Source organism: Perca flavescens, chromosome 20, assembly GCF_004354835.1.
Source record: "Perca flavescens isolate YP-PL-M2 chromosome 20, PFLA_1.0, whole genome shotgun sequence".
NCBI classification, from domain to species: domain Eukaryota; kingdom Metazoa; phylum Chordata; class Actinopteri; order Perciformes; family Percidae; genus Perca; species Perca flavescens.
This window is the reverse complement of record NC_041350.1, coordinates 11995451-12022243: the sequence shown is the minus strand read 5'-3', so window position 1 is coordinate 12022243 and position 26793 is coordinate 11995451. Positions and strand designations below refer to the sequence as shown.

Below are 26793 nucleotides of genomic sequence, written 5' to 3'. Positions count from 1 at the left end.
TGTGCACATACATATAACACGCACAGTCTTAAAGATGTGCAGGAAAGCGAAGACTCTATATTCTTGATGGCTCAGCTAAATGCCAACAGCTATGACGTTATCTCTTAGCTCAACACAGTTAAGTGTCGCTGACAGATCTCTGTTTCTACATAACACCCACAAATGGGACTTTCAGAGAGACTGTATTTCCTGGATCATTTTTATTTAAACCTGTGTCACTGTGCCATTTTTCTTAGTAATGATCTCCTATAGCTCTAACTTTACAGCCATAAGAAACGGTGTGATATATGTGTTTATGACAAGAACTTCTAGTCCTGCATTCTTGGACTGCAATCCTGCAAATGATCTTTTTAACAGTTACACATGGAATAAAAATGCAACTGTCCCTTTGTGGTCATAGAGCTTTTATTGCCTTAATGCTTTTATGGGCGTAGAGTTAAATCACACTTACCTTAGCTTCACACTTTCTAGGTAACCCCAAGACGAGACATTCAGAAACTCACAACAGGAAAATAAGAGAGGAGGAAAGCATTGGAAAAACACCAAGAAAAAGAAAGAAGGGAGCAGATGTAGAAAATGAAGAGGAGTGAGAAGTGAAGGATAGGGAATAAGTGTATGGTGGAAGAGTTAAAGTAGGGAAAGTAACTTACCATCCGTGGTTTCCTCTCCAACCAATGGCTGACCCTCTCCACTGCCATAACCAGCAAACACAGAGACCCGATAACGTGTCTCTGGGGTGAGACCCTCCAGAACTGTGGATGTGGTGTCTCCTTGTATTGTCTTTTCTCCGGCCTCTTCAGTGAACAGAGACGTCCACTTGATCCGATACTGACGAACATTACCGGGAGCCGCGGCCCAAGACACAGCAAAACTGGTGTCAGTGACGTCTTTGGTCACCAAGTCTCTGGGTGAACCAAGCTCTGTAGATAAAAAAGAGGAACAGCATTATAAACAGAGTCAGCCTCCGCGTAATGGATACAGAAACGGAAAACAAGAAGTACTACAGCTTTACTTTTGTTTACCTAAAGTATTTCCTCAAGTTTACTTTGTTTTGAGCTGCTCTGATGCATAATAATTGAACTAAGATGGTAGTGTTAGTGCTAAGGTACAAAAATGCTTAAGGGAGCTCCAGCCCAGTGATGGCTTTGTCCAGGTGGTGTTGATTTCCAATGCAGATATATGAAGGTTTGAGGAAGTGAGCGATACACACAATGGACAAAACTAAGAACCCCATCGCTAAACCATGGACAATCACTCATCTGTCTCTGCTTTAACCCCTCAGGATCTGTCTGAACAACCTGATTTTCTCCCTTCATGATCAGAGGCTGTTGGAAAAATCTCTGCAAAACTAATCATAAATCACATATCCTCAGCGCCTGCACTTTAATTTTCCATCGAAACAGAGGAAACCCGATCTGCAAAAGTGTGTTTGCTACAATTGCAGATGTTGCGCTCTCCCTTTCTCCCCTTCACTCACTTTTCTTGAGAGATGATCATGAAAGGAGGAAAGGCACAGAAATATAGTGGAGGGAATTTTGCGGTGGTGTTTCGTGATGGACTTTAAGCACATGCTTGGCTGAGAGAGATGCTCATTTTGAGATGGACTCTCAACACTCAGATCTGGCTGCCATAAAGAGGAGCTGCATCTGCCACAGGAGGATACACTGCCACACATAGCCTCCCACACAACCTCCGGGATACTGATCCTGTAACAAGCCCCTAAACCCCTACATGCCAGCACCTAATGGCAGACAGAGCAGTGCAGCTGGGTGGTCTCTCTCAGGCCTCATTCATCAAACCTCACCAAATAAAGTTTAACAAAAAGGCCAAATGCAAAGAATGAGATGCATCACAAATGTACCAAAAGTGTAATGCATGATAATTTTGCGACTGTACAGCATAAAAGGCAGCCACAGTGTCTATCTGTCATCCTATGAGACCTTCTCAGCATCCACCTATTACAGATTAATTGTAAACTGATCAAAACAGCAATAACAGCAGCAACCCTGCCTGCCAAGCAGAGTGATCTGCACCTTGAGAGTGGAGGCCAGATATGAAGAGTAATGGCCACGACCACAAACTAATGTAGAGTTCCAGATTTTGGAAGGACCATTAAAACAGTGTGGGCCACTTATATATATACCCTGATCAGTTTATCAAAAGGGTTATCCTTGCCAAAGGCAAAGGATGAACTTGACTGACTTTTCCGGCTGTGTGTGAACCAAGCAGGGAAGGATCACAAGATAATGACTTCTGCAGATAGTGGCTCACTTTTCATCAGTACTTGCAGACAAGCTTAGGGGCCACTTCTGGAAGCAAAGCCCACGTACATAAAACACATGGTCCACAGACCTAGCAAAAGCTTTGGTTTGCATGGTAATACATGCATTTACACAATATCAGTGTATAAATTCTCATTTTTTTCATTTGATGTTTGGTTACAACCAGTATTTCTTTTTTGGGTTGTTAAATAGAAGAGTTAAAGAGGCCTCTATAAAGATGTGTACAAGCAATACAATAATATTACAATATCATTTCATGCTGGTTAAAACTTGTCCTTATTTTATTTTCCTTCTCAACCCACGAAACTGCAACTCACCCTTCAAGAATAAGGGTACTCTCAAATTACAACTTTGGACAAGACCAGATCACAAACTCACATTAAGGCCTCACCCAATTTTTTTTAGAAAAACCACATATGACACAACTGACGATCAGCTAAGAGATTTCCTGCCGAGCATGTGCTGACATAACCTGCACATCTGCAGCCAGATACGCCTAAAGCTTGAAAATATAATAAATGACTACACTAAAAAAAAAAAAAAAACATCAAAAAGCCCGCAGGCTAACAAAATGCACACGAAACACTATCAGCTCATGCTCTGAACATTATCCTAATCATTTTATATGGCTGTTGGATTCACCACTCCATAGACATAGTAAGTAAACTTCAAAATCACTGCAGCAAATAATTTGTTCCTTCAAAGTGCCATCTCAGCACTGGCCCCCTTCCCCTCCTTTATTGCTTTTGGTTCACATCTGCGCCACAAAGATGAACCATTCACTGTCTTTGTGCCAAGGTTGCCTGCCTCTGGCCTATTACCTCAAAGGACCTTTAGAAAACAGTCTGGCGGTACCACTGAAAGAGCCTGGCACTACCTAAAACTTCCCAAAGGCATGAGTTTAAGAGGAAATCACATCAATATGCTACAGTTTCACACCTGCTGTCGTGCTGCTAAGTTAAAGATAGTAAAATAATCCCCTCTAACACATGTGAAAACATTTGCTGTGTCATGCAAGTAGTTAATTGTTTGATGTATTGGTGCAATGGCTGCTTCAGGGGCTGAACATATGACCCCTCAGTTATGGGCTGAGCTTTTTTATCCACCCTGAAGCATTCTGGTTCACACCTTTGAAGAACCCTTTTTTCTACCCCTCCTAGCCCTCTCTCTGTGCCTCTTCCTGTCTGTTGCCCCACCCTGGGAGAAGAAAAACAGACAGTTCTCCCTGTGACCAGACAGCTCACACAGCTTTTAAGGTCCTCTTAGGTAACATCTTCCACATGCTGGATAAAACTCCCTCTTCTTAAGTAAATCATTTTGCTCTGTTTGTGTATAATATCCACATTCGGGACATTCATCTAAGCATTCGCTATGACACCTTCTTTGTCCTCCTTCTGAGTCATTTCAGGATGTTATAATTATGTCCTACTCAAGGCTTCTGTGTTGGCTACCATGCACTGTTAGCCACAAGGGATGACTTTGTGCAAGACACTCTTCCAGTTCTCGCCTACATGGACTTCACAGAGAGAGTCACTCAAAGTGAATGGCACTCAAAACAATGAGATCAGTGTTGAGGCTTCTTGACGTCATGACAGCTATATAAAGCTGGCTAAACAAAGTGCTTTGTCATGGAGATGTTTTCCTGTGGGGGTGCATGGTTGATGACAGCACAGATTTGGCATGAAGAAACACAAGCCCTTTGGTCAATGTTGGACCAGAGGAAAACATAGCAAAACAAACATTTCTTTTCGCATTCTTCATCAAAATGAAAACAGACATGCATTATTCCAGTTGTCAATTCATGGTTGAAAAACTTCTACAGGACACAGTTTGAGCCAAAGTTCTCTTACTCAACCTAGTGCACAGGTCCATGTGGTCTGCAATAAATGTCCCTGTTAAATAAAGATAGGCCCGTCACTGAAGACCTCACTACTACCAGGAGTGTAAGGAGGCGACATCAAGGGAACAAGAACTCCACTCTTTCTATAGCTTTGGTGTGTCTGTGGGCGCAAACTGCTTTTTCTTTTCAAGTTGAGCTAAGCATGGACACAATTAAAGACAGCCACTGTGCTGTTTTCATCTTGGTGCACAAAAGTTTGACTAAAACAAAGTAAAGTTTTTTTATAATATTGCTGTTCTCTGATCCTCAGTCTAATGCACAGCCCATGCTATTAAAGATCATTCCACACAGCACAGCATAGCAAGGTTAACTCTACTCTACACTCTCCACTATAATAAAATACATGTCTCATAAGAGATCTTTTTGACTTCCTTTCCTGTGGTGTGACACTACAACAATCTCTCCTCCGACTCTGTGTGAAGTCAACAGAAGACCTGCCCCCTGCCTATAAACATCTATAGACAGGAAAAAGATGCGCAATCACAGATTTGTATATTTGGCTTTAGTTAACCCATAGGTAATAGTGTGATGACCATTGTCAGATGCACTGAACTTGAGAAGGTCACTAATCACGTATTATACATTGAAACAGTTTTTATAATATTTGACAGTAATACTCAAATTCAAAATATGTCTTATAAACCACTGTAAAACAACATATTCTATGTCTCAGACAGGCCAAGATGTAAAGGTATTACCCGGCAGGCATATGGCTGTCAACGTCTGTTCCAAGCCATTTCATAAGTTCTCTAGGTTTACAAGCATCCCCCACCCATTTCCATCTCACTGCTTTCATGGGCGGCAAAGCCACCCAAACCTATGCCAAAAGAATTACATCAAGTGCCACATTCCTGTCTTTTCTCCTCTAACCACAGTCCATATACTCAACCAACCTCGCAAAGTAAAAGCTCAACTTCCTTAATTCTGATGTGAGAAATACCAGATGGTACATTCTTGGGGGACTTGGTGGGAGACAACTGGCCTTATTTCACTGGGTTTACATCATGCAGGCTCTTTATTAACTTAACAAAATATAAACAATAATTGAAAACAGCACGTGCATGCCTAAATCTCAGATTTTCCTTGCATTTAAAAAAAAAGCTGAACACAATAATTCAGTTGTCCACTCAGCAGTACCCACTTGCTAAGCCCAAAGCCACAAAGCATGCCTCACATTTCTTTCACACATTGGCCATAGAAATACTCCTACCCTGTTTCAAAGGTTTCAAATTAGACATTAGCAATTTAACATTCTCCCTTACCTTCTAAAGTCGTTCCTGTGCCCAGAAGAGGATCACCCAAACCGGAAGAATAGCGAGCACTAACAAACAGCTCATATTCAGTAGCTGGCTGGAGGTTCTTCAGCACAGCCTGGGTAGTATCTCCCTTGACGGATATCTCCTTCCTGTCACCGCCCTCGGCAGGTTTGAAGGCAATGCGGTACTGGACGACATTTCCTGGAGCAGCCTGCCATGCAAGTTTCATTGTAGATACGGTCTCGTCAAATACGCGAAGGTCACGAGGAGAACCACGGACTGAAAGCAAACAAAAATGGATCAGACACTAATTCATATCTATTGTGCAGAAACACAAGATCCACATAGCTGCTAAAACGATGTAGTTTTCCTGACTCACCTTCCTTGGTGGTTCCATCTACTTGCATCTCGTTCCCTACACCTGTAGCATACTCAGCAGACACAGACACACTGTAGGTGGTAATAGGGAAGAGCTCTTGGAGAACTATGGTAGTCTCCGGTCCAGTGGTTTGGGCCTCTAGTATTTCCCCAGTACCACTCTGTGCGACATAGGACAGACGATATCTGATCACTGAACCTGGAGCAGCTTGCCATGACACCCGGAAACTGTTGGTTGTCTCCTCTGTAACTCGTAGGTTTCGTACTGTCCCTTGCTCTGAAAAGGAGAGAATATTTTAGATTCTAAATATATTTTGTGAAAGAGGGGCAGATATATATACATATATATATATATATATATATATATATATATATATATATATATATATATATATATATATCTGCTCCTTTTCATTCAGGACTTGAAATTTGGTGTTCGCATTAAGTTGTTTGTTTGTTTCATTAAGTTTATTACTTATATAAATAAATAAATACATTCTCAGATATTCTCATTTTGATTACTATTACAGCATGGTCCAAGTAAATCTCTCTTACCTTCTAGAGTGGTCTCTTCACCAGTCAAAGGGAAACTGTCTCCTTTGTCATACTGAGCAAAGACGTTGACCTCGTAGGCAGTAAGGGGGAATAGGTGGGGCAGAACGACTGTGGTGGTATCACTCGGCACTGCCATGGAAATGTAGTCTCCGGTGACGTCTTCAGCCTTGCGGAAACGCACCAGGTAAGACATGACATTGGAAGTAGGAGCTGTCCAGGTGGTACGGAAGCTTCTAGAGGTAATCTCAGAAAATGCCAAGTCACTGGGTGGAAGTAGACCTGAAAATAAAAGGTAGCTTGTTATGAATGTATGTCATTAAAAGGCAGTGCACAGGCCCAAGTCATGTAAAAGTTTCAAATTAGTACCACCATGATCATATTACATCATAAATCTCTGAGAATTATGGGGCTACTGTAGCCATATTTTATTCCTTTCTCCTCTCTGCCCATGCATGTCCATGGGCATTACCTCCAATTACTGGCAGCAATAAAACGCAAAGCGTTATTGTAACCTTGTTCATCTAACAAGGTTAAAACATTTTGGTATGTTTATTGGCAGGCTATGGTTAAGTGAGATTATTTAATGTAGCTTGTGCCTTGCCTTACAGCAGTTTATATTGTATTATACTGCTGTAGTTAGCTTTTTCTCATTTACGTTGGCTCTTTGACATAATACCAACTCCTAAAGACCTGGCCAATTGACAGTCAGATGGTACAGTGTCTAATAAGAACAGTATTGACATTACAATTATACTTAGCAAATGTTAGTCATCCAAAACTGATGCCAAGAAGTTATGGGCATATCATGTGGCTACACTCATGGTCATAGTTATTGCGTTTAGATATTCTATCCTCCGACTTACTTCTCTTTTTGATGTTGAGCAGCTCCTGTTCAATCCTCAGACAGATGGACTGAGTCAGCTCCTTGGAGATCCTCTGGAAGGCATCAAAGTCCTCCACCTCATAGACGTGAGTGTCTGATGGTTGATTAGCAATGGCCTCCAGCTCTGACCTCACTGCATCCTTCACACCAACAGCAAAGATCTCCACATCAATATTCCTCAGGCTGGTTGCGGCATCCTTAAACGAGTCTGATGACTTTCCATCTGTAATCAGGACCATCACACGGGGAACATTCTGTCTTGCTCCACGGGCAGGTATAAAGACCTTCTCCCTGACATAGTTCATGGCCTTGCCAGTGTTAGTGGAGCCTCCACGGTAGGGGAAAGTGCGCACAGCTTTGACAACAGCATTAATGTCATTGTGGGTGTTAAGAGCAAACTCAGTGTGCGGATCACGACTATATTGGACCAAGCTAATCTGGACCTTGTTGTGTCCAATGTCAAAGGCAGTGACCAGAACTTCCAAGAAGGCACGGACTTTGGCAAAGTTTTGTAATCCAATACTGTACGAGCCATCAACCAGTAGAACCACATCAGCCTGTACATCCACTCCCAGAGAGCACTCTGCCAAAAGTCAAGAAATGGGTCATTTAAAGGCCTTTCCATAATAATCAGGATAAAGAACAAGAAACTTTGAGTATATCTAAGAATAGTCAAAGAAAGATGTCATGCACAACAAATAATTTTACCTGTTGACACCTTGACAGGCTGGGTCTTCTCCATTGCCATGACAGCTTCACTGGGGGTCAGACCTTTGAGGGCATTCAGGATAATCTCATACTCAGTCTCAGGGGAAAGGTCACGGACATTAATGGATGTCTGGGTGGGCCCAATGTACAACTCTTGGCGTTTCATTCCAGGTAGCATTGGGTTGAGGGTGAGCTTGTAGCCTGTGATTTCCCCCAGGGAGGGATCCCATGTCACCCTCATTGACTTAGATGCAATTTCTGTGACTTGCAGGTTAGAGGCTGGCTCCACCACTGGGAAAATTCGCAGGAAATATATAATTACATGAGCTTTCAAGATGTATTCAGCATCAAGATGTTTGCCGGGCTGTGAGTTGACAATGGCAGTACTATCTTCCATTAGGACAGTCCTAGTAGGACAATTTCATGTCAAAGCCATAGAACCCAATATAATGTAAGTGATTAAGATCTTTTGACTTACTTTCTTCTCCACTGACCAGAGCGCTGAGCTGCTCATCAACACCGGAGCACACCTCTGTGATAATCTTTTTTTGTACCTCCTGGATCAAGTCAAAGTTGGGAACATTGTACACATGTTTGCTGTGAGGTGTGGAGGCAATTTCCCTTAGCTCATCCTCATCTGCTCCTTTGATACCTGAGGGGGAAAATGTGAACTACATCAAGTCATATGTTCTTTACTCAGTGGCTGCAATACAGATGTGGTAGACTGTTGACGGTTTTAGAGTATTGCGTATGTTAGAAACATCAACAGTACTTGACTTTTACCAAGTCAAATACAAATATGAACAATCAATGGAAAATCAAATGGTTTCCAAGAACAGGCAGACATTCACATGAGAGAACACTATTGAACAAAACACTGAATAATAAACCATACCTAGGACAAATATTTCCACTCCAATGTTCCTAAGCCTTTTAGCATACTCCTCCACTGGGTCCTGGGATTTTCCGTCAGTGATGATCATGGCTACCTTAGGAAAAGCTTTCCTGGATCCAGCTGCCTCCGTAAAGATGTTTTGCAGCAGGTAATCTATGGCATCACCTTAAGAAAGAAATGTATGTGTATTTTTAACTTCAAGGTAACATTCAGATTCACAGGGCTTTCGACATTTTAATGTGTCACATAAAAATGACACTTAAAATCTACAAAACCCATGCAAACCCATATTGGCTCAATTGCAGCAAAGTACAAATCTACATATTATCAAACTTTTCCATCCGTGTACCTCCTGTAATAAACACCTTACCTGTCATAGTATTTCCCCCCTTGTATGGCAGGGCGTTGATGGCTTGGAGCAGGTCTCCTCTTCTGTTGTAACGGGTGAGGGGGAATTCTGTTCGGGTGTCTGTACTATACTGAACCACAGCCACCCGGGTCTTGTCCATGCCAATGTCGAAGGCCCCTGCCAGGGCTCCAATGAAACTACGGATGTGCTTAAAGTTTTCTCTGCCTACACTCCATGAGCCGTCCACCAGAAAAACCAAATCTGCTATTGCACTGACCGAACACTCTGGGGGAAAAAGAGTGGAGAAATAAGAGTCGTCAGAAATAGGACCATTAAAAAAAGAATGTAGCAGGTTTTGTTTAATGATTAACACTTTTTGTAAATGTAGCAGGTTTTGATTGTGCCAGATTAGGAAAAGTTGAACTACCGAGTAATAATTGGTGTAAAAACTTTAAATGGAGAAAAAGCACATCCTTGTGTCTCAAACCAATTTCCAAGTCAGAAATGTTTCAATAAAGATATGGCAGCAACAGCTTGGCCTTGGAGCTATATTTTTACACTGGCCCATTTCTTCTCCTGTCTGTCTAAATAAAATAAAACCCTTGACAGTTAGTTGGATGGCTCAGATATATGCATTCTGACATCAAAGGAAATATCAGCCTGTGCCAAGCAGTGGGCTGGTATAGTCATTCTAGCAGACAGAGGCAAAAATGGAGCTTTATAGACTAAACATTTAGCAGAGGTTCTGCCAGCAATGTTCACTTTTATACTTTCAAATCCTACAGGGCTTTAAATCATAGATGAAATTCCCTGGAACATTTAAGATGACTCTATTGAAATAATTGGCAGGGATTATGTGGATGGACTTTAATCCTCATTTCCCCTAGGTCTCATTGACTCTAAATTCGGTTCCTCGCGTCATAAGCCTCATTCTTAAAAGGGCAGCATTTTTTCTCAAAATTCCCAGACCTAATGATGAAAATGAAGGCATTAAAGTAAGGGTTTAGTTGAACAATTTGGGTGGTTGTGAAAGAAGTTCTGAGTGCTTAACCATGAATTAGTGTTTAAATGAATCTGGAAGTGTGTGTAGTTTCCAGAAGAATCAACGGGTGGGATGGGGGATGGTCTCACGACATGAGTTTGACAAGGGGATATCATATTAAGAACTGCCACATCTTTTAATAACACTTGCCTCTAGGTGGCACAACTTGACAACCCCCTTCTGCTCCCCTCCACTCAGTGGCGCATAACAGAACACGTCTCCTAGCTTCAAGCCTTTCTATTCTTTTTTTCTTGATGCAACGACTGGTTTCAATTATGGGAACCAATATGAGCCCTCCCAGTCCCTGTCTTCTTACCCAGTAACAACCCCAACAGAAAGTAAAATGTACGCCTGACCAAATTATTTCATGGGAAAAAAGAATTTTGATGACAGTCATGAAGGGGAAAAAATATATTCAAATATTTTGGTTGAAACTCCAGTAAACATACTCACTGATTGCATCTGACTGTGGCTTCCTGACTTGTCCGCTGGTGTTACTGGACTGAACTGAAACACAGGAAACACTTGGTGAGTTAGCACCGCACATTGCTTGCCTCAGTGTCTGCTTTTTCACAGCAGAAAAAGGCAGGAGAGTCAACACATCATAAAAGCTGGTCGGCAGGATCAAAACCACATTCCCACTAACACATATCTTTATGCTGCATTAGCTATAAACAGTAAGCAATTCAAGAGGCAGTAAACACATGTAATTTATCCCTACTTCCTGTGTAAAGTTACAGTTATGCTAGTGTAACATTACAGTACTGATTTAAACTATAAAAGTTCAAAAACGTCTGAAACTACACTAATTTCTAAAGAAATCTGACCTTGTGCTTGTGTCTAATGCAAAAATAACTGTGCACTTTCATTTTTCAATTAAACATTTTAAGACATAACTTTTTGCAAACAATCTAAATAAACCCACCGTGAAAGAATTTACTTACTGGTCAGTTGTCCAAAGATGGGAATGCTCTCCTCTGACCCATAAAAGGAGTTTATGGACACAGAGTAGTCCAAGTCAGGGGTCAGGTCAGTGATTGAGGTCTTAGTGGCATATGCATCAAGGGTAAAGTCTCTGGATGGTTCATCTAGGAAAGGGAATTTAACCATAAATCAACTGCTGTGTGTATAAACTGTGTGTATACACTGTAGGGTTCAGAACAACAACATACTGTAAGTGCTGACTCCCATACTGACCTGCATCTGATACAACTTGTAGTCTAAAGCCCTCTATCCTTGACGAGGGTCTTGTCCATGTCATTTCCACTGTGTTCTCATTTAGAATTTTAAATTTTAAGTCTGAGGGGGGTTCCACTGCAAATAAGAGGTGAAACACTGTTAAATCACAACAAATATAAACATATGTATGATAATGGTTATATGTATGATCAAATTAAAGAAAGGCATTTTCAATAAAGCATTGCACATTGATCCCAACGACAAACACTTCATGACTGAAGTGGACTTGTTCGTTGTTGGGGACAGACACACGCACTGATGTCCATTTGTGAGAGTGACAAGTAAAGAACACGTGACAACATTGAAAAAGTGTGAGAAGCCATTTTGGAGTAAAATGGCATTTGTTTGAGTTGCTTAACCAAGATGGCCAGCAACTCAAGCACTGGCATACACAACATGTGCACGACTCTACCAAAGTGCAAACATTGAGTGAACCATCCAACACATGCTGAGTGCAGTCATTACAACGCATGCCCCGACCACATACTAAACTGATTTTATGATGGAGTTGATCTCAGCATTACAAAAATACAACTGATTATACAATGGAATCAAGGTTGCCATATAGTTGTTGAAGTAACTCTTGACAAAATTGAACACCATATGTTATATATACATTGTATATAAACATATTTCGAAGACGAAAAGTGGTTTGTTGTTTATTTGGTTAAAAACTCTTTACACGAGTGAGTGGCACACATCCATTGCAAACCTTTTGAAAAGATAACACAATTCGTCAGTGGAGACCCTTGTGTACTTTTTCATTAGCAGCAAAATGCATGAGAAGGCATGGGAGAACAAAATTACTCTAGATACCCAAAAGACTGTTCAGATGTACTATAATAGAGAAAGTGTTCACATCAAAATAAATATAGGAAAACATACACAAGGCCACGCGCCTTTACAGCTGACTTGATCACAGTGTCATGCATCATGTACATGAGAAAGTTGTTTGGCTCAACAACTTTGACTGACTGGACGGTAGTTTCCATGTACAATTGGGACCACACAGACAGATATGACAAACATATTTTAAAATGATATTCTTTTTTACAGCTTGTAGGCTACCCAGTTATGTGGTTAATGTTAATTAGGGAAAGTGTGCTAACATTTAATATGTTCCATTGACATGCATAAAATTAAGTGTTGAATTTAAAAGTGCCAAATTCACTTTTTATTAACCAAGTTACTCACTGTCATTTAAAAAGTGTCACACGGTTAGTTTTGAATGTGTGTCTTTCTTCATTCATTAAATAATGAACTAATTAACTGAATTCAATTCTTGTTTCATGCATCTCGGCTCAAAAAATGATGTTATCATATAGTGAATTAGTGTTCAATTACAAAAGAAATCTACATAGTGACACAATGACTGAAATACAGTAGAGAAGACACAATGAATCGATCGAATTTTGTGAGAAAATTAAAGATGTTAATGAGGTTAGCATGACGTAATCTGCACTGATTTGTAGTGCTAGGCCAAGCCCTAATTGATGCATAATGGTACCAGTGGCAGTACACCATGATTGGGGTGATGTAAGGTAAGTGAACATGCATTAGACTGTAAGGCATCAGCAAAGAGCTTTCCTATGTGGGTTCATGCTAGCTGTAAAGTAGAATAAGAGTGCCATGGGAGGCAAGAGTATCATTGTAAAATACACTTTGAAGCCATAGCTTGGGACACACTGAATGCACACACAGATAACAAACCCACCAAATAAAAAACGGGGATTGGAGGATCACCAACCTGGCATATCAACTCAAGGAGCCCCGATGGGCCGCGTTCCACCTGATTTCTGATGTACTCATCTCGATCATCAAATGGTAAGGGGTATGGAAGTGTGTGTGTGTGTGTGTGTCTGTGTGTGTGTGTGTGTGTGTGTGTGTGTGTGTGGTGGGGTGGGTAGCAAGTAGCTATGGAGGGTGGATTGAAAAAGTTGGATACAATTGTTTAAAGCAGGGGCTCACTTGCACAAGCAACCTGTCACTCCCACGTTTGTTTGTGGCAAGATTATATGAGCATGTCATATAAATTTGTTAAAATTTCTTCGACCATATGTCCTGGTTTTAAAATATACTTGAGGAACAAAAATTTTTTTTTTTTTAAATAACAACTTCTGGTATGTTATTTGGAGCTTGTTGTTGCTCTTGTTATATGGATGTCTGTCCCATCAGTTCCCAATAAAGGACACCTCTGGCTCCCAGGAGCCAGAGTCTGGCTACTGTTCATATAGTAATTTCAGTCTCCATCCAGCCAGCCAGCCAGCCAGCTATCCTGGCCTGAGCTATTACCAGGAGGAGAGACCAAGAAGAGGAGGAAAGAACACCGACTCTCCCAAAGAGGCAGGACAGATGCCAAAGTAATTCCACAACATGTGCTGACATTAAACATTACTGCATATTAACTTTCCATATGTATTGCAACTCAGCGTTTTTGCGAATGCCAGCAAAGAAGCCCTAGAAAGGCTCTTTGTCTTTGTGCTGTCTGAGGATTAATTTGCTATTCTCGTATTTCATCTTTCCATTCCATTGGTGGAGATAGGCTATGTGCGAGTAGACGTTAGACTCCTCTCACGCCGCCAGAGAGCTTTCAAAAGGGGAAAAATCAGAGGGTTTCCATACCATATTTCCATATTTGCCATTATGTTGGACTGAAATGTTTGCATATAAAATTACTGAGTCATTTTCTGTCAAAACTACTGACAGATTGTTAACAGTCTATGACATGTTGGCTCTTAGGACATGTATAGCAAAACATTTAATAGACACTAAAACAGTAATATAATAGCACAAAATCAGACAAGGAAAGTAACACAGTTATTCAAGTATGGCACTTAAGTACAGTTTTGAAGCACTTGCTTTTTCCTCGGATATTTCCATTTGTTGGAATTGGAACTGAATTACATTACACTACTTTTTTACATGTTTTTAATGTTGAATGCAGTTCACATTGTGATATCAGCTATTGTAAATGATTGTTCTCTACTTCCACTATTTCACAAGTAAATGACTTCAAATGACTAAGACACTATTTAAATTACTTCAAACACTGTACTGTACAACAACCACTCTACATCCACTGCACAGAGATTTACACAGGTTTACAAGATCCTACTACAACCTTAGCATAAAAAAAAAAAATGTGATCTAGCAATGCCTAATTACCAAGGACTTGGCGATCTTCCAAATTTTTGCTTTGGAAAAAAGTGCAGAGGCTTGCTATCATAAAACTAAAACTAAAACAGCCCTGCTAAAACATTTATGGGGAAACATTTAGCCATGTAATGACTGTCATTGTACTCTGTGCCCGGCTGTTTAATGCATCCAATTAGAAATTGGAAATTAAATCGTTACAAGTGCGGCATAGTTTTTTTTATATTTGCCAAATCTGAAAGAGAAAATTGCTCCTGAAGTAATGGTTTAATCCATCTAAATTAGAGCCTAAATAAAAGTAAATTAGATTGGATTTGGATTTTACGTCAAAGCCTGTAATGAGTCCTGACAGATACATCTGACAAAATACACTACAAATGAGGGATAAAAGCATGACGATTATCAAGGAATCAGTCAGTAGTCCAAAAGCCACATGGTCACATAGAATACACATGAAATAAGAATAACTTTATTCAGTTTATCAATACAAAGAGATCAGTGTCCATGTGATGACTCTCTGACATTAAAAGTAAAAGACTAATCCCCGGAACATAGAGAACCAATGGAGATATACAGGTGAAAGAAGAGAAGCAGGAGATAAAGAGACAGAGTGGGATAGTGTATGTGAGTGAACTGAGGCCAAGCGGTTTTATTTACCTTGAGCATCTATGGAGGACAGCAGGGCTGCAAGGAATGCAGCCGTGGCTAGAGACAGCCCTATCTTCATGTTTGGCCCTTAAGGGTCAGCAGAGGATCAATCAATCTGAGGATAAAGAGAGGAATTGTGTTTAAGCAGCTGGTCTACGACACAGTTAACTTTTTCATTTGGCACCACATGCAGGGGATCTATTTATGTCTCATTTACTGCTGCATTAAGATAGTTATGTTGAATCTGAAGAACACGTAATTTGCCCGTAACTAAAAATACATACATACTCTCTTTAGCCCTACAGGGATGGTGTCTTGGTGAACCTCACCATATCATAGCTACATAGGTACTTTTTCATGTATTTTTATTATGGTGCTTCTTGATTGCAGTCCCTTTTGTACAAATCAAGTGTTTATGTATCTCAAGTCTTAACCCCCTAAATCACCTCCTTCTTGGACTGGACTAGATCTTTCTTTTTGATTAGATTCGGTTACAGAAATCAATAATGGACTAGCTTTTACATGGACTCGCCTCATACTGTAAATGTACTTAAGTAGAATAATGGAATGGAATATTCTCCTGCGATGGGGTTATAGTCATTTTACTACAGGATAAGTAGACCACAACCACACAGTAGTCTGCACTCGACTGCTGTAATCTTTACCACAGGCTGTGAGCCCCGCCTGGTGCACAAGCACAAAAACTGCAACAGGGGCCGAAATGACTGTCTTGGCCCCTCCGACAATTGGGGCTCATATGATTAAAACGACACCTAAAGCACATCAGCTACTTAATACTGAAACCATGCGTGGCTATATCTAAACATCGGCTGGTTTGTCGTTGCAGTTTTATTTCAGTTCAATAACGTAAATGAGGGTAAAATCTTGTAAACAGTAACTAATCCTTAAAAAAAGAAAAATAACGTTTGGAAAGTTACTTTAAAAGTTATTAGCTTGTCTTAATGGCGTTCATCTTTGTAAAAAAAAAAACTTTGCAAAATGCACAACAGTAGGCTACAAAACTGCGACAAAATGACGACATTCTCTCAGATTTGAGTAAAATATAAATGAGTTATTTATATTCTTAAAAGTGCCAAAATAACAGTGCCAAATAACAACAATAAATATGTTAGTCAACTCACCTATTCAACCCCCCCCCAAAAAAATGGACCGACTAAATTGCAGAGCAGCGTGCTTGAAGCCTACCCCTCTGGAAAATAAAGTCAGGTTTTCAGGAGCTGCGGCTGGACCCCTCTCTCCTCTCTCTGGCTACTGGAAGCTCCGCCAGCAGATGTCCAAGAAGGAAAAGCCTCTTTCCAAGTGGGAAGAATCTTTCCATCATCGGCTACTTAATAGGGGGGGCAGTTCCTAACTCTCAGTTTACCATCATATGGGCATCTTAGGAAACCTCTGCCTGTCAGTTGATGTATGTCCCCCGCTATGACCGATCTACTGTTTGGAAACTACTTTTTTTTTTCCTGCATTCTTTTGGTCTGGTGATTTAATGAGTTTCCAGTGCCAATGCGATTCCACAGCAGGGTCACAGTTGGCCAGACACCACCAAGAGGGGTTAGAGTTTATATTCGCAACAGGCAACCTTATCCATTTTATTTACTCAGATGTCCACTGAAATAAAAGTAGAATTTTTCGCTTTGTAAACAGAAACCCTTCTGGCTCTTGTAATCATAGCGTGGGTATTTCTCACGATGCGTTCAAGATGGTTAAAGAAACCAAAACAAGTGTAATAATACTAACCAACATATTTCAGAAGTGTATTAATAATGTGGGAATAGATGGAAAACTAACTTGTTAAGAAAAGCTAAGTGTTTCAGAAATAGCTTACCTTGCTACTCACTGCTATGAGGCTTGTGACTGATGGGTGTATGGTGCCCTCTAGAGCTCAAATTAAATACCTACACTAGGCCTACACACGTTTGGATTGGTGAAGGAAATCCAATCTAGTTTGATTAAAAATACACCAGTTACAAACGGACTGCAGTCTCCTGCTAAACTCAAATTCTGGGTGAAGGGTAAGAAAGGGGTCTTGACCTATTTCCTTAACATTTAAGCTATTTACAATTAACATTTTAGCTCAATATGAAGCTTGTAGCAAAAATGTTACCAAACATCTACAGCAGGAATCAAGTTTTTAAAAAAGTGACACAATGTCACAAGATGTACATTTTTATTATTTGAATATAATTTGTACAATCACTAAATATTTCAAACACAAAACATACTGATATTATTGATGGGACAAATTATTTCCCAGATTACAAATCTGAGCGATGTGCATGATTGTTTCATCAGATAAATACGTCTCCAATCCCTTTTCATTGTGGCTTCTTTGGCATGGCAGCGCTTAACAGCTCATACACGACATATCCACTCCCTGTGAAGAAACCAGACAGATGTATTACTATACAGATGTGACGGAGATACAACACACGCTAATTATCCTGACTTCAAAACGACTCTTCATGATGAATCATGAAATTACAGTGATTTGACTTTCAATGTCAGTTTCAGTAATATCATCGGGTTCAGGTCACTGGAATGAGATGCGGTTTGATACAAAAGACAGACTGAGACATGTGAAGTGAGCCTGACTCATCAAATCTCAGACAAATGCTGACATACCAAACACAGTGAGAGTCATTGTGGCTCTGTAGAGCAGAGCGTCCTTTGATCCGCCCTTCAGATGGATAGGTATACCGTTATCCTCCTGTTCAAAGAGTGAAGAATGAAGGTAGCTATATAGTTATTTTTTTAAAATACAGCCCTACTTCAAATGTATGCAATGGGCTTTTGGCTTCATGTGTTTCTGTTTCTATGGTTTTCAAAGTTTGGTGAAGATCATCTCTGGTTAACCATAGCAATTACGTGGTGGCGTAAAGTACACTATGCAGTGAAGCAGTGCTTGCTCTAGCTGGGATTTAGAAACACGGGTAGGCCATTTGTCAACTAGAGGCTACAGTAATTTCTAGCGCTATGCAAGGATCAGCAAAGCCTGCCACACTAGAATGTTGATTTTGTAATGGGTTTTTAATTAGAAGCTTGCAAGCATAATTAGTATAACTCCAGCCCCCAGCTACAGTCGAAGGTCATTTCAACATTGTACAAGGGAAAACCCACTGATACTTATCTGTCAGGCTACAAAGAGGATAAACTTAGATTCTGTCTCCAGAACCTGGGAATAGAGTAGACACTTTAACATGATCATTATCAGTACAGAAACACCTCACCCTTTGTCTCGCTTTAAACACTGCAAAATTAAGTTTTCAAATCACAAGTCAAATGACTTCAAAAGTATGACAAAAGATGCCTACACGCCTAACCAAATTGGTTAGGTTGATGTTAAATTAAGATTTCACCACACATTACATGTCATTTAGCTGACACTTTAATCCAAAGCGACTTACAATTGCTATATATGTCAGAGGTGGCACGCCTCTGGAGCAACTAGGGGTTAAGTGTCTTGCTCAGGGACACATTGGTTGATGTATCGCAGTGGGATTCAAACCCGGGTCTCCCACACCAAAGGAATGTGTCATATCCACCGCGCCATTAACACACTGCTGAAAACGTTGTCATACCGACAATGCTTATCAAATCGGCCATACTGTTTAGAGTAAGTAAATAGGTGTATACAAATTTCACTTTGCATCCGTGATATAACCTTTGCTCAAATATGTTGTTCAAAGTGTCAGAAAGAAGGTTCTTCGTAAGATTAGAATACTCCCGTTGCTTACAGGAGTCAGACAGCTTCTGAAAACACGGTTACAAAGATCAGATGGGATATTAATGTGATCATACATTTACCCTACCTGAAACAGTTTTTGTTTTTCCTTTACGGAGTTATCAATCTGTCTGCGGGCACTGCTGGAAATGCTCCGCCTGGAAAGCTGCCGAAGTCCCTGGTGGCACAATCATTTTACTGAGGATTTTATAGTTTAAAACAGTTATAATCTAAGCATGACAAACCGTGGATACTGGTGTAAACGGCTAACTAACAATGAAATAGTATGTGAAGTGACACAAAATGAACAGTGTCATTAAGTGACACAAAGTTTGCAAAGTTTATTTGACAGTTAATTAAGCAATCTGATTTCAACCAGTGATGATGGAAATTGCAATTTCTGCAGCACTGAACCACTTTAAAGTGTGCTAAAAAAATAGTTCCTTGTTTTAAAGCCTTAGCTACATAGTCAAAATGGTGACATCTGCTGGCAAACCCTCTGTATTGCATTTGTATGAAATGATTAAATGCATGACAGTGTCAAAACCATTGACATATATGGTCAAAACAGAGGTCAACTCACTGTTACCACCGTTTATTAGGTAGTTCAAAAATGTTGGTAGGCTACTAGCTACATAATTAGCCATTCGATATGCTGTGGCAGACATAGACAAGCACGTCCCTGATAAGGTGTTCAGTGTTCGTATTGGTCAAGTGATTTTTGTTGAGTTGAAGCGAGCAAATGGATTCACCTGTTAAAGGCATAGACAGTATATAAAGGTCGATACCCTGTCGAATATTTAGCTTATTTAGCTTCGCATCGTAGGTAACGTCACTAACTTGAACCTGACTTTAATGCTCCACCACTTGCTGCTTAACGTTAATCGCTGGCGTCCCGTCAAAGGGCAACTGTGTCAAAGTTAATGCCACGCAATACTATCATATACTGACAATAATATATGTAACGTTATTCCTTAAATAAATGACTTAATTGCTGCTAGCTAGCTGGGTAGCTAGTAGTAGTTAAGTTTAGTTAGTTAAGTTTGGAAAACTTAAGTAACGGACCGTTGACGTTACTCGTCATTAGGAACTAACGTTACCCAAGCAAACGTTTAAAAGTATTAATTAGTTGCACCATATTAACCCACCATAAACACGTTAATGCCAACATTTAAAAGTTCTAGGATTAACGTCTCTCTTACCATTAGATGTCTGTACATTTTGCAAAAGCTTCTGTTATGTTAGGCTAAGGTAAGGAACAGGCACCGCACACAAGGACGGACAGTCTGACTTCCCACAATCCCTTGGTGGGCCTGTTACATCCGGTCGCGTGAGATTGTTGTAATTAGTGTCATTTAATATAATAATCATAATCATGTAATAAATTAAATAAAAATGAAGAAAGTGCCACAAAAAAGTAGTGATATATGGCACAAGGTATGGCTGCGATAGTGATCTGCAATAAAACGACAAATTACACCAATACATTCACCAAGTTTTTTTAATTGGACCCTACAAACCTTGTAAAAACCCATAAATTTAAACAATTTACTCAATGAATCGAGAACGCAATATTATTTATATAATATATAACATAAGATGAAGTGAAACAAGGGGAAAATTAACAAATGTGACACTTTTAAAGTGCATATAATGTGGTCAACATTGAAGAACGCAAAATAATCAAACACTCAGGCAAAACAGTTTAAAAAAAAACAAACAAAAAAAAAAAAAATGGTGCTCTAATCAGCCTGAGACGTTGCCAAGATTCTTAGAATTATGAATACTGAATATAGTGGTATAGGATAATGTTTCCATCATTAATAAGCATCAAAATGTAATTTAAAAAAAGATGCCTTATGACTGGCTCAGTCTCTTTATACAACCAATCACAGCAGGGGGTAAATAACCACACTTTTGGTACTATTTGTTAGGATTATTCAATGACTTTCGAGGATAAAATATTTCTTGTTAAACATTAGTGCTTACCATAATCAAGCAATGCTTTTCCGAGCCTATATTCAAGGTAATCTCAAAAACCACAGAGGTATGTCAATGACATATAATGGTACATTCATCAGCAGGACATTACAGTACATAATATGGACACAAACTTGAAATAAAAATATATACATCCTTCCTTTCCTCAGGAGGGTGGCTGGCGTCTCCCTTAGAGATAGGGTGAGAAGCTCAGTCATCTGTGAGGAACTCTGAGTAGAGCCGCTGCTCCTTCGCGTCGAAAGGAGCCAGTTGAGGTGGTTCGGGCATCTGGTAAGGATGCCCCCTGGCCGCCTCCCTAGGGAGGTGTTCTAGGCACGTCCAGCTGGGAGGAGGCCTCGGGGAAGACCCAGGACTAGGTGGAGGGATTATATCTCCAACCTGGCCTGGGAACGCCTCGGGATCCCCCAGTCGGAGCTGGTTAACGTGGCTCGGGAAAGGGAAGTTTGGGGTCCCCTGCTGGAGCTGCTAGCGGACGAAGATGGATGACATCCTTCAATAATTAAGCCATTCGCAAAGCATTGCTAAAATACAGATACTTTGATAATGTATAGATAAATAGAAGATAAATACATTTTTTTGAAGACAGGAAATGACATTCTCAGCAGCTGACACAAAGCTATATGCAGAGACACCGACTCGAGCATCCTTCTTTTGCCTTAGTTGACCTACACAAACAGCTTTTGATGAGACACTTAAGACAATGCTGTCTTTACACAAACACACAATTACAGAGACCAGTGTATTCACGCTAAAGTCAACAAGCAGTCTAGAACGGACCTCTTAGGGTCACCCATGCATGCATAGACAGAAAAACGCGATACAAGAAGAACAGTTTAGTTCGGAATATCTGGACTGTTGTTTCGGGTGTCATATTTATGGTGGATGATGAGCAGAACTACCCCCAGGAAGAAGCAGATGGAGCCCACAGTGATGTAGGCAATGCCAAGGAAGGGGTTCTTCCCTCCCATCCAGGAGATGGTGCTCAGGATCATCCGCTTGCGACCATCAAAGCTGAGCACAGGGTAATCTGATGTCAATATGGTTAAAAGAAAAATGATTGCTTCGGGCTTCATAGGTGTTCAATCACAGCTTGCACAGAATCATTAATTTGGACAAAAAAATTGTAAACCCTAATATAATAATCATATCCCCATATGCATCCATTGAAAGTCAATAAGCAATTAATTGATTACCAAATCAATGGTTAGGTATTGTCTTTGCTTTCAAATGGCCAAAAAGCCCTGTGACTAAATGTTCAGTTTAGCCTTTATTTTTAGTATAATTATGTGTACTTGTTGGTTTTAGGGTCTTGCAGGATGTGTCCACATTCTACACTGGGATCTCTTTCCAGAAGCTGGTTTACTGAGATACCTGGATCACTTTGCTGAGTAAAACCTGATCCGCCTGTAATCTGGAACATGTGCTAATGGAAAGTGACCCGTTTTGGGACTTAGCATAGTTTTCCAGATAGCTCAGTAAACCAATTTCTTAAAAAATGACCTGGCATAGACATTAAACGCACAAAACTGGAATCAGTACAATAGACAAAATATTTGACGGTGAGATGATTCAAATTTTGTTGATGTTGAGGTATTTTGTTGTTCACTAGGGTTTCGATTTGTCACCCTCTGTAAACAAAAGTTGTGAATTTACTGCAACTCAATGTGATTTAAGATTATCTAAGTGAATTGTGTTTCTACAAAAAACCAAAAGAACCCCAAAACCACTTAAAATGCAACTCCACTTTCCAATCAGCACATATCTGCATTAATCAACCAGCAAAACCAAACTGTGTGTGTGTGCAGAGAGAGAGAGAACATTTTAGTGTTGTCTTTTTCATCAACGATATTGCATGTTGATATCACCACAGTCCGTGTTTATAATGACAGCTGTGTTGTCACGTCTCATATTATCGTTAACAAATTTAACACTTGTTGCTTGACGTATGAAGTATTGTATGTATGTAGTATGGATATAAGTATGGATTTGATTCGCGGGGGTATTTTGGTGATGGTAATGTTATTAGTGTTATAAGTTAGCAGTACACTTAATTAAGCGGACCCAGGGTGAGTCTGATGAAAACTACCATCTTTGGCCGGTTAGCTCTGAGATAGTCTGCATTGCACAGCACTGAGGAGAAATAAGCTCCAAGACTGGGTTATGTTCTGCCTCGGTTTAGAAGTGGTGAATGTACAGCTCACAGCAACTTAATACGAAATTTAGTGTTGGTAAATGGCTTTTTATTGAGTTTCCTCTGAGCAAAATAATAGACACGGAAAAGCCTTTTTTCCCCCCAACCTAATTCAACACAATAGTTGCGATGTTCCTGTCAACTATCCGCTCGTGCTCCAGGAACGTAAATAAAAGTTTGCTCGTTATATCCAGCAATCACGTTACGTTAGAAGCAGCAAAAAGTGAACCGCAGCCCAAGCCTGTAAACCCCCCACCCCCGCTGATGTCCAGAGTGTGTCACAGCAGTTTATTGTTCGGCCGTTTAGTTTTATTTTTAATATCCAACGCTGCCCAAATTGCTCCAAAATCCAAACCCCAAGTTTAATGGGTACCCAGGAAACCAAGTTTGATTAGATTGGATAAACGGTTCATGAGATATATTTCAAAAACACACACACGAACACACACACACACGAACACACACACACACACGAACACACACACACACGAACACACACACACACACACGAACACACACACACACCTTTATTAGATAGATAATCTTACTCTGTGAAGCTTTATATAAGGAAATAAAAATCATACTAACCAACCCTACAGACTAAAGCTAGCTCTAGTTTTGATTGTGCAGTGAGTTTCTGGCTATAATTCGAAGGATACTGTAAGTGATGTCCAAGATGTATTTGCCACTGGGGAGAGTGGGGGTTGTGCTCGACTTCTTCTGGATGATGCGATAGAGCTTGCGAAAGGTGGGCAACGCAGCCGTGCGCATCCACACAATGAAGTCCTCATTGATAAAGCCGTTGTTCTCCGGATCTGAGGGGTCCAACTCATACACTGGCTTCCTCCAGTTCACCGGCTTAGATGTGCCTGAGAAAGCACAAGACAAACCCAAGCTAGTCAGTGCAACTTAAGTGTTTATGAGCCTAGAAGATCCTGTGCACAGTTTGCTAAAATTACCTTGGAAAGCTACAGTAAGGTTGTTGTTTCCACCAGGGTTCCTGAATTTCACATGCTTGTCTGTCCACCATGCAATTCCCTTCTTTACCAGAGGAATTGTATTTTTGGTGCCATTGGAATCAATATAATATAGCTCCAGAGTGTCTGAAACAAACAAACAAGCATTACATTCAATATTGCTCTATTAAGTAAGTGCAGCTTATGAGCTAAACTTATGCAAACTGATGTCAGAGTTCCATTACATACAGAGCTTTTAGTATGAGTTTCAATGGTCAGATAAGACTTTAGTTGAACACATGAGTAGCAATAATCCTTACACTGCTGAGGAGAAAAATGTGAAGTTGTTCACCGTGTCTCACTTACCATTGAAAAGGCTGTTAGCTATGGCCCCACATGGAGCAATGGGCTGTCCTTCACTTGTACGGTACGGTTCACATTCCTTGCTGGGGTTCTGTAAAAAGAAGCCAGTGTCAAACTGATGCACAAGACATGTTTGTTACAATGGTACAACATTTATAAGATTATACCTTTAAAGCAGACTGGTCACCATTCAGTTGGCTGTCATCCCTGGACTTCACATAGCGTCTGTGGTTCTGATAGAAGTTGGATAAGCCGTAGTACATAAAGACATTGCTCTGCATGGGAGGAGAGATCAAGTTATAGACAGACTGTATCAGTAAAGGCTAGGAAGTACATCTGTAAGGTGAGACTTGAGAGATTCTTTGGATCATTAGGTCTATCTGTGTAGATCCATTTACCATACTTAATTTGTTGTGCTAACGTAAAGGCAATGTTCATATGTATCAAACATAGGTTTCTTAATGTTTTAAAATGAGATATAGGAATTTAATTTTAGTTTCACCTAAAATTTGCAATTATGCTAAATTATAACCTAAATCTAAGCTGACACTGGTTTGTCTTATCCATAAAATGTTGAGATAAAAAATTGATTGGTTGAGAGCTTTTATAATTAATCAATAAAAGCCTTCGGAAAGTTGCAGGACTGCATATTTTAAGACTAGAATAATCAATGGTAATGACCACTACAAACCAACCCTGAGTGTGCCTTTCTTTGAACTTAAAATAGATCTTAATGGACAATTAGTGTCAGGAGGACAGTTTCTATTTTTTATTGCACTTAAAGCAACGCTATCAGTTTTGAAGCAGAAGGCATGTATTATTCATTCATTGGGCCTGCATACTGCAAGCTGGTGCTTACCTCAAATGGCTGCTCCAATGTGAAGGGTACCGAGCAGAGACATGGTGTTGTGCTGTTCCAGCTGAAGTTCTTGGCACAGTTGTAGCATGGATTGTTAAGGTCTACACCAGTGTAATCAATCTGAAAAGGAGGAGCCTATTAGTTGAAAAATAGCAGAACTGAACATATTAAGTAGCTACACATAGCTAAAATAGATGTTAATTCAGTCAAGTACAACTGCACTGCAATAAATTCCACTTTTATGAAGGTTATAATATTCTGTTTTTTTCTTTAAGAGGTGTTGATTCAGCTTATGGTTGATTTTAGAGGCTGTAGTTTAAAAAAAGTGTTTCTAATATATTTGTTGACAAATGTTGACAACCTCATTAATATAAATGGGGTGTTATACTAAGAGGTGTCTGTAACATTCTGATATAAATGTGTGGACAAAATACTAAACACTTCGTATAAAGCAATCCAATACAACCCAACAGCACCAACCAGCACTAACTGCAGCCTCCGAATAACCATAAGGTTCACGAAGACAGTTTTACCGAAACTAAACACAACCTGTTGTATTAGCTAGCTAGCTAGACTGCATTAGTTTTAGCCAGTTGCTTGCTAGCTACTTACAACTGAGTAACGTTAACTTGTATAAGGTAATTTCACTATGACAAAGAAATGGTACTATATTAAGGTCTCACTTGTTACTTGTATTCTTGCTTGTCCTAACAGGATTACATGTCAATAGGTTTAACGTTAACGTTACAGTAAATTACATGGCTTGCTGTCCCCAATGGTGGTTGAAATGGACTGTGTAGAAAACCCTAGACGCACCTAGCTAGTTAGTGGTGGCTATAAAGTTACTGTAACGTAAGCTAGCTGGTTAAAAGACTGGCAGGCATTACTGTACCTCGAACTCTTTGATGTTGTTTGAACTGACAAACAGGCCGATGCCGATGGGGATGAAGATGAGACCGATTACGAAGAAAGCAGGCAGCACGGTGCCTGCAGTCAGAATGGGCTGCCAGGCTGGCAGTCGCTGCTGTTTGAACGCGGTGTTGTCCGGCTTTTTACTTTTCACAACCCCGGCGCCTCCGTTATTCGAAGCGCCCGAGTTGGGTCCGTCCTCTTCCTTAGCGTTGTAGCTTGACGCCATCATGGCTGCAATCCGTTTGGGGCAAAATAATCTACTGTAGCGTTAGTTGAAAACCCGCCGGCAGTTTCTAGTTAATCCCACACAGTTAATAAACACGAGACAACACTTTAAGGCGAAGAGTTAAACTGTATGAGGGGAATTTACCCTCTAATTCAAATATCTACTCATTGTACTATTGACTTTATCCGTTTTGTTAATCTCATACAAGAGGAAGAAGCCGGAAGCGTCTGAGCCAATAGGATGATGAAACGTAACTGT

General features: G+C 40.2%; 3 protein-coding genes across 3 annotated transcripts in view; all 3 read right to left on the bottom strand.

Annotated features, from left to right (window-relative positions):
• The window catches only part of col12a1a (collagen, type XII, alpha 1a), a 56229-nt gene extending 39496 nt beyond the window's left edge, over window positions 1-16733 (bottom strand). The window contains 14 exon segments of the mRNA XM_028566331.1: window positions 651-920; window positions 5445-5717; window positions 5818-6093; window positions 6372-6650; window positions 7235-7837; window positions 7963-8253; window positions 8441-8614; window positions 8858-9022; window positions 9228-9491; window positions 10702-10755; window positions 11193-11336; window positions 11446-11562; window positions 15298-15403; window positions 16431-16733. Of these exon segments, the coding sequence (XP_028422132.1) occupies window positions 651-920; window positions 5445-5717; window positions 5818-6093; window positions 6372-6650; window positions 7235-7837; window positions 7963-8253; window positions 8441-8614; window positions 8858-9022; window positions 9228-9491; window positions 10702-10755; window positions 11193-11336; window positions 11446-11562; window positions 15298-15367 (2980 nt within the window). The 5' untranslated portion in view covers window positions 15368-15403; window positions 16431-16733.
• Window positions 16734-17456: 723 nt separating this feature from the next.
• Window positions 17457-20360, bottom strand: LOC114546963 (cytochrome c oxidase subunit 7A2, mitochondrial). The gene is made up of 4 exons (XM_028566160.1): window positions 20230-20360; window positions 19116-19205; window positions 17929-18013; window positions 17457-17680 (listed from the first exon to the last, which is right to left on the bottom strand). Exons 1-4 carry the CDS (start codon window positions 20245-20247, stop codon window positions 17622-17624), a joined length of 252 nt encoding a protein of 83 aa, XP_028421961.1. The 5' UTR covers window positions 20248-20360; the 3' UTR covers window positions 17457-17621.
• A 1081-nt stretch (window positions 20361-21441) lies between these two features.
• Window positions 21442-26786, bottom strand: tmem30aa (transmembrane protein 30Aa). Its single transcript, XM_028566050.1, has 7 exons — window positions 26290-26786; window positions 25398-25517; window positions 24706-24813; window positions 24542-24629; window positions 24179-24322; window positions 23879-24088; window positions 21442-22055 (listed from the first exon to the last, which is right to left on the bottom strand). Exons 1-7 carry the CDS (start codon window positions 26536-26538, stop codon window positions 21862-21864), a joined length of 1113 nt encoding a protein of 370 aa, XP_028421851.1. The 5' UTR covers window positions 26539-26786; the 3' UTR covers window positions 21442-21861.
• Between the last annotated feature and the right edge of the window lie 7 nt (window positions 26787-26793).